The sequence below is a fragment of the Ambystoma mexicanum genome, chromosome 14 (assembly GCF_040938575.1).
Source record: "Ambystoma mexicanum isolate Mex_15411 chromosome 14, UKY_AmexF1_1, whole genome shotgun sequence".
Taxonomy (NCBI): Eukaryota; Metazoa; Chordata; class Amphibia; order Caudata; family Ambystomatidae; genus Ambystoma; species Ambystoma mexicanum.
Genome location: NC_090940.1, coordinates 548,581,504 through 548,593,899, shown reverse-complemented (window position 1 = coordinate 548,593,899; position 12,396 = coordinate 548,581,504). Strand labels below are relative to the sequence as shown.

General features: G+C 46.5%; 1 protein-coding gene across 1 annotated transcript in view; it reads right to left on the bottom strand.

Moving 5' to 3' along the window:
• Positions 1-12,396, bottom strand: part of PLB1 (phospholipase B1) — a 38,891-nt gene that overhangs the window by 5,594 nt on the left and 20,901 nt on the right. Inside the window, exon 4 of the mRNA XM_069638331.1 lies at positions 3,709-3,804. Within this exon, the coding sequence (XP_069494432.1) occupies positions 3,709-3,804 (96 nt within the window). The remainder of the gene's footprint in view (positions 1-3,708; positions 3,805-12,396) is intronic.

Here is a 12,396-nt window from a genome sequence, read left to right as displayed (position 1 = left end):
TATTTCATCTTTTCAAACTCTTCAATGCAAAATCTTTTGGACCGCCTGCAAATTCCCGATAATCTAAAGGAGTAGCTTGTGTTGTGATATGTAGAGTCAGAGGAATTCCGACATGATGACTTTGAGAAGGAGGTGTCAGAGAGAGTGATGAGAGAGGGTTGGTGGGAAAGGAGGGATGAGAGTAGGAGAAGATAAGGGAGACCGACAGAGAGACATAGGGAGAGGAACATCAGAGTTTAGAAGGATATGACCAAGCGGGCCTGCGTATCTGGAAGGCACAAACCCTTACGTTACATCACAGGGATGCCGTAGATTGTTCCAAGACAGCGATTTAGCTAGATGCGTTTTTTTTCCTTTAGTCCATCATGGCATGGTAATAGAGAATCTTTTAGACCGCAGGTTTTGCCGATCTCTAGAGACTGTCCTGGCATGAGGGAACCCTGTGCTAGTGAAGGAACTGCCAGCACTAGATGAGAAAGAGGGGATGCCCATTAATATCGCTCCCTTTTTCCAATCCGTTGCAATGTGTATATTTAACTATCATTACATTACAAAATGTACTCATATTCAGTCTGAGAAAACTAGATATCTTTTTTTTAAATTTGGTTTGAACATAAACCTATATTAAAAAAATACATCACCTCTTTCATCTCTAAAATTCATCCATTACTTTAAGATCCAACTTCATGGCATCAACAAAGTTCTCACGTAATGAGACATGATCAAGTGTCAGGATCTCGGTTTCTTGTCCGTTGTTCCAGTGTTCGAATTTCCTTCATCATCTTTGTTATTGCTAACAACAGGCTTACTTTGGTGCCAACCACCATCAATCCCCACCATTCCATGGATTATAGTGTAGAACAATCGTTCGAGTGAACGCCCAAGTGGTTGGTCCTTTCCCTTGTTAGGGACTTACTTTCTGCTAATAGATGGAATAAGGATTCATTTTGGTTCTTGATGTTACAGTGTCTACAAAGGCCTTGATCCTTTCCCAACTGTTTGCGGAACACCAATACCTCACTCGCTGGTAATATATTTAATCTTAATCTCAAAGACAGATTACGATGGTATAACGAGGGGAATTTGGAAAGGTTGACAAGCAGCTCACCTATGGGCCTTCTCTCATATGTTCGGTCCAAGGCAAGTCTGTACTTAAGTCTTGCCTCTTGTGTGTCGATCCAATCTTGCAGCCGAAGATTCATTTAAATTTTGTCCAGGTTGGTAATGAACATTTCGACCGAACTACCCAGGTGAAGTAACCAAGAATTGCATCTTTTTTCCACTCTTCCAGTGCCCATTCAATGTTTTCGTCCATTGGGTTTCTGGAAAATCACAAATGGGACTACACAATCTGAGGTTTCACATTTCCTATATAATTGGAGTGATTTCCATAGCACAGTGATTGTAGTCCAAGTTCATATCTCACTGTACTCATTGGGTGGCACATTGGAAATCTTAACACTCCTTTCCAGAGTAAGGCTTTGAGTCTGCTCCATATTGACCATGATAGATTAAGAACCGATTCAGCTCCTTAAGTTAATACTGGTTTCACTTTCTGCTTGTAGAATGTAATCAGAGGTATTAAGGTAAACTCCCCATGTCTCCTATGTAAGATCCTTACTTGTGCTATTCAGGTCATCATTTTTTTTCCTAGTAAGTCTACAATCTACTATCTTAAATCCGTTAAGAAGAATAAAAACATCCTTTAGTTGTCTCCCAGTGTCCTTAAATTACACCTTGTTTTCTATCACAAAGTGACGGGTGAGATTGTTGCTATTGAAACTATTGACCCACATCTGTTATTGGATCCTACATTGGGGGATCCTTCATGTGTGCCATTAATTAACTTATTACAAGTAGATGTTGCCTTTGTGAAGAAAGACAGATGACACGAATAGCGCTTGTCCCTGCTTACTTGTGAAGGGCATGCCAGTCTTGCATCTCACCCACAAAGTGTCCAGTAAGTAATACTCATGCAATAGGCTTGGCTTGGCAGTCAGCCACGGTTTTGTATATCATTATGTTTGTTCACTAATTGAACTTGGTCAATGAACTAGCCCGTGCCTTCTTTGTATACGGTTTTGTGGACCATAATTAGTAAAAATGAAGTCGCTACCTTTGCCTCTGGTGTTCTCTATATGACTAATGGGATATTTTTGTGTTACATCGAGCATCATAGAAGACATATAGAGTCCAGTGTTCTAGAACCCAACTCCACCAGGTTGCCAGGAGGACTACGGACTATTTAAAGAGCTCTCCTATTTAGATCAACAGTAGTCAAATGCACTTTATGGGATTATGTAAGGTAATTTGGCCTTTGCATAGCGCCTTTTCTCATTGTTATGGCCTCAAAGCGCTGTAGGTGAATGCCCTCGGGGGACCGAAGTCTGTGGTATGGGAGATTCGTCAGAGGAGTATAGAACGAATGTGTGCATTTTAGCCAATACGAAGGTAGGTAGGGGTGTCCAAGTCCCTGCTAGTGACCTATGTCGAGCTGGCATGTGAATGGATGCTGTGAGGTTGTCAGGAGCGTTTGCGAGTGCAGGAGACTGATTAAGTGTCCAGCTAGACCGAATTATTGTCGTGGGACATAGCTGCATTCATTGAATGCATTATCTTGAAAGCATGAAGTGTATTTGGCTCTATGAATGGAAATGCAGCCCCCTGGTATAAACCTTGAAGTCTTCTGTTGAGGTGGCTTGCAGCCATTAATGAATCGATATGCCCCGAGGTGGCGGGCCCACCCTGCGGGTAACGACCTGCCGCCCCAGTTAAGGGCCAGAGCGAAGTAAGGGTCCCTTAACGAGGGTGGAGGGCTGTTACCCACAGGGCGGGCACAGCCACCGAAGGGGAAATCGCCACTAGCATCCATGTGGTATGCTACACATGTGCTAATGGTTTAAAGGAAAGTATTCTCTTCGTGAACGGGATGCCTTGCAGCATCTCGTTTTCAGAGAGAAAATACTACACCAACATGGCCGCCATGGAATTGGAAGGCGAGGCTCCATATGGAGCCCCTTTTCCATTTCCATGGTGGCCACACTGGGACGGGAGCTGACAGGAGCTGCGGCTGCGGTGAGATAGGGGCTGGAGGGGGAAAAAATAAACAAAAAGCAGGGTCAGTATAGGGGTAAGAGTGTGGGCGGGGGAACCAATCATCAGCCGGCTTGGAAAGCGGACTGACACTACTCAGGCCGCGTTACGAGCTCCCTGAATGACTGGCGCCTCCGCCCTGGGTGCTGATTGTGGATAAGGCAAGGCAAAGAACCGTATTGCCAAAACCTCATTTTGATGAACGGCCCCCGAACTTTTGAGGGCCTTTAGGGAAGCAATTCACCCTGTACATCTGCAAACTCAAGAGTATTAAGCACTTGAAGGTGACTTTAAAAGATTTAAATATTAGTATTAACAGCAAAATACACAATTGCCTGCTACCTATGAATGTTATTAATGTTAGTACGTCCTTGAGTCAGTCAGGCTGCAGGCATGCCACTTGACAATACAAGCACAGCGGAATCTGGAGGCTCGTGAAGGTAGAGCCAGGAAGAGCACCCCATTACTAGCTCCTGATGAGCTCAGTGTCATTACCATTAGACAGTATTTGCTGCTGTTCACAGCATTTGCCTACAGCTCTGTACATGGTCACACGAAGCGCACCTATGTCCTCGGACAGAAAGACTTGAACAAAGCCAGTCAATAGCCACCTACCATATTATTCCACAGTCCCTTTGCAAGTTCTTCATGGCCTTTGATGGTAAAGTGGAAGCAGTCTGGAGTGAAAAATGAGTAATCGATGTTTCCATTCTGCAGTGAAAGGACCACATGAAAAAGGTTAGTCTCAATAGGCCACGATTGACATTCCCTTAATGCCCCCCTTTCCCTTTAAAATACATTGTTGGTATTTGGCAATGAAAGCATGCAGGTATTGACATGATGTCCACTCGATGACAAATATGATTCTTTAGCCGCTTTGCTGTTCTCCTTCCTATTTCATGCTATTATTCCGGTAATAAAAGGTTTCATTGCTTTTTACGGCCAAATATTTTACCACCTTTTACATATTTTTATTGCCAGTTTTTTTTTACTGATTTGCAGCTGAGAAATGGGGGGGACGCACCCTGCAGCCTCCAGTTAGCTCACAAACCTCCCTCCCGCTATAAACTCATTATCCCCTTACCAAAACCAAGTATCTGTTTTATGTTTGTGTTCTGTGAATTTCATTGCGAAAAAGATTCTGCACAAAAAATATACGTGTGGGGAATATTCTGCAATGAAGTCAGTGGATACCCTGCTAAACCTTGCAATTAGACATGGGGATGCCCTCCACAGTCTCTTTCTTTATGTGTTCCGTTATGGCTTCTGCGTGCATGTATTTCGCTTGGTTTACATGCATGTCTAAGGGCCTCATCACGAGTTGGGCTGTAGCCCTTAAATGCGGTGTTAACGGTATTACCACTGCATTTAAGGGCTGGCCCTATCACAAATTGGGCGCTAAATGGGCTATTTTACCTCCAGCCTTTCTCTGTAGGTGACAATCTCCTGTTTTCGGCTGTATTACCGCCGTCTGTATTAGCCCGCATAATTAGCGGTGAAAATGCCTTATTGAATCCAATGGGGAGTGGGGATTTACCGTTAACAGACCTCCAGACCATCATCCATAGCTTACCGAGCCATTACAAAAGGGGAAAGGCCATATACAAATCAGGTACTTCCCCATCCTAAAAAGGGCAGTCCTGCCCGAACTGCTTAGTCACATCCCTTCTGCACGTGACCACAAGCAACCCCAAATAGGTTTTGGCTTTGTTGGGCCTCATCAGTGAGGAGTAGCTTCGGTCTCTAGACCCAACCGGCATGGGACCCACATCTGAGTATACCCTTTCCACTCGGGGTGACTTAGGCAAAACAAAAGAGGTGATGGCTGGAAGGTTTGGAATTAAACCTAACCTAAGGCATTGCTTTGGGCAACCCCCCAGACCACCGTTCTTTGCCTGCAAAGTCATTACAAAGACCAGAGGAAACACCATATGCAAATCATGCCTGGTCCCACACTGAAAGGGGCCGTCCAGCCCAAGGGTGCCACCCTCAGGACACCTCATACAACTGAACAGGACCAGGGGTGAGGAAACAGAGAAGTCAGAAGTTGAAGGAGCAACTTGACGATTAGTTGCTTGTAGTGTCAGAGTCTATTGAAGCAATTTCTAGGAAGCTGTGTTGTGACCCGGTGGGAGTATATGAAATACTTTTTATAGCTATGTGAACATTTCGAGATCCGTAAGGATCTTTTGAATGTTGTGTGATGCTCTGAAATGTACCATTATATTCTGCTGGTTAAATTTTCAATGCATGTTGTTACCTGAATTGTCTGTAGTTATACTACTGAATAGAGGACCCTAGTCGTTGTGGAGTTTTGCAAATGATTATCCGATTGCATTATACCATGTTATGTAACACTGTACTTTTATGGAGTCGTTGCTATTCATAGTTTTTGTTGACAGCTTGATTGAACCCGGACATGCAGGGAGAGGTAGGAGAAGGACCTCGGATGAAAGAAGATAGAAGAAAAATAAGCTGAGGGGGAGACTGGGCTGGTGCACTAGGCGAAGACATGGCAGTATGAGCGCTCCTGCAACCAAGGAGAGAAGAAGCATGGAAATGCTGTTATCGATGCCTATCCACACCGTCTACACTGCCACAGCGAGTGAGATTGGGTGAAAGGCTGCAGGTGAAATACTGGCAGATGAGATGCCCAGACTTAGCTGTTGAGGCTGGGCATAGTCACGGGCCGTACAGAGATCAAGCGGCTTCCTGCCACCTGTTGATGCGCTCAACCGAGGGACTGTAGTCACTCCTGGAACCCCAGAGGAGCTTCTCCGGTATTCTGTACACATTGCAGCAGCCGACACACATAGAGAGTCAGCTCCAGAAGCGAACTGCCCGCTGGGTGACTGGCTGCCTGGGAGTACCCGGCTCGGCCCGGTCGTCCTGTTGAAGAGGTCCATCCACCCCTACCAGGCCTGCTGGTCTCGGCCCGCAGTTAGGTGTGCTCCTGCTGACAGCACTGCCAATGCCCCGCAGCTTCAGCCTTGCAGGTCGGGGGCCGATCTTGACTCCTGGGCCAGTGGACAACCTCACTCCCATCTGTAGAGTGCACTTTTCAGCCTACTGCCCAGTGGCCTGGTGATCAGGGTACATCTAATATACATATTGGGCCACTGAAATCCTGCTAACAAGGGGGTGGTGGACTCCCCAACCTTTAAGGATCTTTGGAATGACCGTAGGAGGGTGTGCTGACCTTCTGCTCTATATTTAATAGGATATGTGATGGGGTCATGGTTTGGGCCCCACGAGACCCCGTGAAGCTTGGGAGAGTTGGCTGGCGGGCTCAATTGGGGGCCAAATACACGCAGATAGGCAGACGTCGGCTAGCCCCCAACTGGCCACTAAGGAGGATTTCCAACAATGGATCTCGTAGGTCAAAGGCCAACTCCAGTCTAGCCTTTCTGAAATGGTGGGGAAAATATCCTCATTGGATAAAAGCCTGGACAAGACCGAACTGAGGAGGTTGAGACTAATCCATGCGAGCAGTCATATGAGGTTAGTGAGTGGGGCCCAACACATAGAGGCCCTGGAAGAGAAGGTGCACAATGCTGAAACAAAGCTTGAAGACTCTGAAAACCGTTCCCATCATAACAACGTGCAAATCAGAGGAGTCCCAGCTGAGGTGACTGAGCAGGAATTGGAGGATTACGTGACAAGCCTCTTTCGTCACATCCTAGGTTTCACTTCAGAAGAACCGATCGAGCTGGAGGACAACTAGGGTCCGCCCGTCTGGTCCGTCGCAGCAGGGCCTGGTCCATGTTGTCCTCACACAGGTCCACTTCTATAAACTCAAGGAGAGGACTCTGTCTTGTGCCAGGAACCTTGACGAATCCTCTTTCGGGGCTCAACTCTCTCCTTCTATCAAGATCTGGGGGGCGTTACCCTAGCCAAACTCAAAGCACTTACACCTATCACTGACTAGCTGTGGGAAAGATCCATGCCCTACAGGTGGGGGTTCCTTACAGCCCTTCACTTCACTTATGGGAACTGATCATGGATGATCACCACCCTGAAAGAAGCCGACCCATTTCTCCCGCTGGACCGGACGGCAGCACCTCCCAACTCGGAAACGGTTGCGGCTATGCCAGAGAGGCCCGGCACTAGGGTGGGAACTTGGTCCAAGGTTGGGAGTAGTTGCAAGAAGAAAAAAGCAGTTGCCTCAGAGTCTGGTCCTCTGTAAGGAGAAAATAAAGCCTGATAGAAGTTCTGCTTATTCATATCCCATTACACCTGTTCTCTCACTTGTTTCAGTTACACAAGCATTCTATATTACTTACTCAGCGCTATGTCTCTCCCAGTTGCAGATTAGTCCTTTGACCACAGGTGGGTCATTTTTTTACGACCTTGTTTTGGTTATTTTTGTTGGGACTTAGAGTGATGTATTCCTGTTTTGGGGAAAAGGGGGTTGTTGTGAGGCGTATAACTTGGGGCAGAAAACTTGCAGCACTTCTTCATGTTCACTTAATTGCGAGACAGGCTTGTGTTTTTTGCACATAGTTGATGCTTTTTGTTGACCTTAATGTCAGGGTCTGATAGCTCCACTAAGGGATTGTACACTCCCGATATTTAAATGGAATATACAGGGCTTGAATGCACCATTCAAGAGCAAGTCAGTGATCGCCAAATGGTTGGATATCTCCCCAGTGGAAATGTTCTTGCAGCATGCTCACCTCCTGAGGGGAATGAGGGTAGGGTTTCCCGGTCCTTTGTGCCACGAGTGGAGCAAAAAGGCGGGACGTGGCAATCCTGTGTGCTACCGCCACTCCCTTCATTAAGTCAGGGCTTCTCAAGGATCCCAACGAGAGATACATAGGGGGGGGGGTCAAATGCCTATTTATAGGGAATGTCTTCACCTTTGTCTTGGTATATGTCACCAATGACAAACAAGACCTCTTCCTCCTGGATCTCCTTGGTAGGCTCCAGACCTTTCGCAGAGAGCTCCCTTCTCCTTGGCTGAGACTTCAGTCTGGTTCCCGATCATAATATAGACAAGACTCTGCCCACTTCTAGTGGGTATTTTAGGAATTCGCTAGCTCTCATGAGGTTCATCCAGAAGTTAAACTTGGTCAACTGATGGCAATTTAGGAGCCCAGCATACAGGGACTTCACAAATATTTCACACGTATACAAGGGCTATTCACGAATAGACACACTTCTTGCTTCTTCTCTATTTCCTAGCATTCTGGACTCCACTATACATGTAATTGCCTTCTCAGACCACACACACCAGTGTCGCTGCCCCTCACAGTTTGAGATCTCCATCCCCCAGCTCATCGGGCCTGGAGGTTTTCAACCCGATACTCAGGTATCCGGTCATCCATAAAGATCTCAATACAACAATACCTACATACTTTGAGTCCAACCTCACCTTGGGGATGGCCCTTCAGACGGCTTGGGACAGAATGAAGGCTGTAGCAAGGGGGGTTATAATTAGCCTACCCTCATCCTATACCAAAGAAAGAGCATGTCTAGGAAGCAACTGGAATAGGAGGTGAAGGCCAGGGAGATTGCGCATAAACTCACAAGTTCACCGAAAGCATGGCGTCATCTGAAATGGTGAGAGCCAAGCTGGAAGCTCACCTGGAGAGAACAACCCAGGCTTTCTTAAGGGTTAAGCAAACTACTACGCTAGGGACAATAAGGCCAATAAGATCCTGGCCTGCAAACTAGCAAGGCATTGATCCCGGAATAACATACAGACTCTGCGGGATGGTATCAGTTCGCTTCTTTTGGCTGGCCAGGATAAATTGGCCTGGGTTTGTGACTACTTTCCAAAATCCACCTCTGCCACCCCCCCGAGGAGGTTTAATTAGAAGATTACTTGCATTCAGTCGCTATCCCCCACCCTCCCCTTCAGCCGGAGGAAACTTTGCTTCTGGAGCAGCCCGTACCGGTAGCTGAGGTTGTTATGGCCATTAAGTCACTCAAAAACATCACCCAGGGCCCACACGGGTTCACAGCAGAATTTTACAAAATCTACTGTTAGATTCTAGCTCCGCGTCTAACCAAGCTCTTTAACACATTTATGGACTTGGGTTCCATCACTCACTGCCATGTCAGAAACCACCACGATCTTACTTTTGAAATCCAACAAGATCCCTGACTCATTGGACTCTTATCAGCCGATTTCTCTTATTAACAATGATGTGAACATCTATTTGAAAGTCTTGGCTGCTCGACTGATGAAGATCCTTCCCAAGCTGGTCCACCTGGACCATATAGGCTTTATTTCTCGACGTTGCCCTCACAACAATATCAGGAAGGCCCTCAATTTGGTTGAGCTGGATAACACATCAGCCCTAGCAGATGGGCTCAATGTCCTTGACACCCACAAGGCTTTCAACCGTCTCTACTGATAATACATGCACGCAGTCCTTCGACGCTCTGGCCTATGCCCTAGATTCCAGCAATTCCTGCTTGCCATTTACTCCTCGCCCACCAGCCGAGTGTTACTCAATGGGCATGCAACCCCCCTCATTGCGATCTCAAGAGGAACGCATCAGGGCTGCCCTCTATCCCCTCTCCTATTTGCTCTCTCCATGGAGCCGCTAGCAATCCGGGTGTGCTCTAACCTGGACATTAAGGGCATCCAAGGCCTATGGCACGAGCATAAAATCTCTCTCTATTCTGACAATGTCTTGATCTCTGTCACAAATGCTTCAGCCTCGGCTACAGCCCTGATGACCAAACTGAAGGCTTTTGGAACTGTCTCAGGGTTCAAGGTGAACTATTGAAAATCACAAGGGCTGGTCCTAGTGATGCCACTAGAGGAACATAATGTGGGCTGAGGGAGATTTGCACCATAACATGGAAAAGGGATTGGATTGAATAACTGGGGATAAGAATTTCTAGCAAAGTTAAAACGTTATAAGCACAAACTACCTCCCCCCCTTTCCCCAAGTGGATGCTAACCTCAAACGTTGGAACAAACAAACAATCTCATGGTTAGGACAGGTCATGGCAATCAAAATGATCATTATTTCCAAGGCTTCTCTATCACTTCTCAACTCTCCTGGTACAGATCCCACCACAAAAGTTACACTTGCTGCAGGGAACAATCCTGGCATTCATCTGGCAAAACCGCAAATCTAGAATAGCGAAGAAGGTCCTGCTCAGATGGGAAGGTTTGGGTGGATTGGGTGCTCCTGACATGTACTGGTACAACCCAGCCTCCCACCTTTCAAACATCTTTTCATGGGCACAGACTGGGGAGACTCTTGTTTGGGTACAACTGGAACAATCCAGGTCTCAGCTTTCGCTGAGGCAACTACTATCCATTAACATAACTCCTAGGCCAACGGGGCACTCACTCCTCTTTTCTACATCCCACACACTTTATGTTGGCATATAGCCAGCAAGAGGTGGGGCACTTCCCTGGGGTTGGGCCCCCGTCTCCCATTATGTGCAACCCAGACTTCTCCCATGGGATGCAGCACACAGCATTCGCCGTCTGGTCTGAGGGTAGCTTGCAGGAACCCAATACAGCTTTATCGGGGAGGATAACCACTTAACTTCGAGGAATGCAAATTATCATTCTTGCTGTCTGAAGGGGAATTATTTAGATACGCCCAATTTCACCACTGGGCAAGCCACCGCACAACAATACAGAAAGGTACTAGGGACCTCAATGCTCTCAAACTCTTTTAGCAGGGTGCTCTTGAGGCAGAATCTCAGGGCTTTATAACTTACTAGACTGGTATGATCCCCTTGAGCATCTGACGTATTGTGAAAAGTTGGGAGGGGGAACTGGGGACCGAAATTGGGGCAGAGGTGTGGCTCAGAAATTGGACGCAGAATTCCAGGGGGTCCAGATAGTGACAGCTCAAGCTCGGCTACAGGTGGCACTTTTCCTCCAACTGTTTGCATCATATCACTTTTTCTTACCCTGGGTCCTGTAGGAGGGGATGCCTGGATAAAGTAACTTGCAATCACATCTGGTGGCTCTGCCCTAAAGCTCAGGCATTCTGGAAGGAGGTCATTTCACATATTAAATCCATGCTCAAGGTTATGTTTCCCCTGGACCCTCTGGGTATTCTGCTTGGAGACAGTGGTGGTGGAGTCTCCCTGGCCCACAGTTGGAAATCCTGTGAGGGCCCAGATATAGCGATTTGGTGGGGGACTCTGGGACATCCTGTCTGCAGGAAAAATTGCAGCTCTAGCGGAAGGGACATGCCGAATTTATGTCGCTACCTGACTCCCCTTCTTCAATTACACTTGTAAGGAAGGTATGGTATCAAACAGTAAGACAGACACAAGTGATCACATTTCCAGGGTATTTATTGAACTTCAATTGGGTTTGGAAAATGCCTATCTAATCCTAAATCTAAAGATGGGAGGTACGACCATCAAATAATAATGCAGTCTAAGTCGAGTCTGTCAAAATGAAAGGGCCTTTACTAATAAACCTATTGCCAATCCTTGCTTCTAAATACAAATAGCGTGGGAAACAATGTTATGCAAAAAGAAAAGTGTTCATGAAATGATATGTCAGGATATTCAAGCCGTTGGCTTCCCTTCGCCACGTTTCCAGCACGGGACTAGGCGGCACACTCGAGCTTAGCAGCACACTCTCTGGCTTCTCTAGCACGAGGATGCAGGTCAACAAACTTCAACATCAGGGCCTTCTGTGCCAAAGTCTGTCTGCCATTCACAGTCTCTTATTTCAGAGGGCCTGATGCAACACAACAAACAATGAAGTTCCTTTCTTCTTAAGATTTCACATGCAATTTCTCGGGTGATTTACTGTTCAACCCCGGGTCCTCCTCTGGGAGGCTCAGACCCACTTTGACACAAAATCTTCAGTTGGTCTCCCTCTGCTAGGCTCGGACCAAATATTTCACATATACAAATTCTCAGATTATTTACTGTTCCCCTTGGATCCCTCTCTGCTGTGCTCAGACCCACTTTAACACAAAACCTTGAATTGGTCTTCCTCCCCCGGGGTTGGACCACATTTCTCTACTTCATCAAAATCGAAGACTTTCGACTCTGCCTGGGATTTTGCTTTACCCGTCACAGGACCACTTTGACTCACAATTACTTGTTCTCTTCTTGATATAACCTTTTTCCCACTTTCACTTTTGCCACTTCAGCTAGATACCTTACAGAGACCTTCGATTGAGCATACAAGCAGTGCCGGACCACTCCATCAAAGGTATTGTGTCTTGCTTTTTAAAGTTCAGTCACTCATCAGTAGTTCAACTTTGTTTGCTTCTCTTATCACACAAGTTTTAACAATGTTCATTCCAGTGCTCGCCATAAAATGTTGCTGCTTGCAACCTTGGCTTCAACACAGAA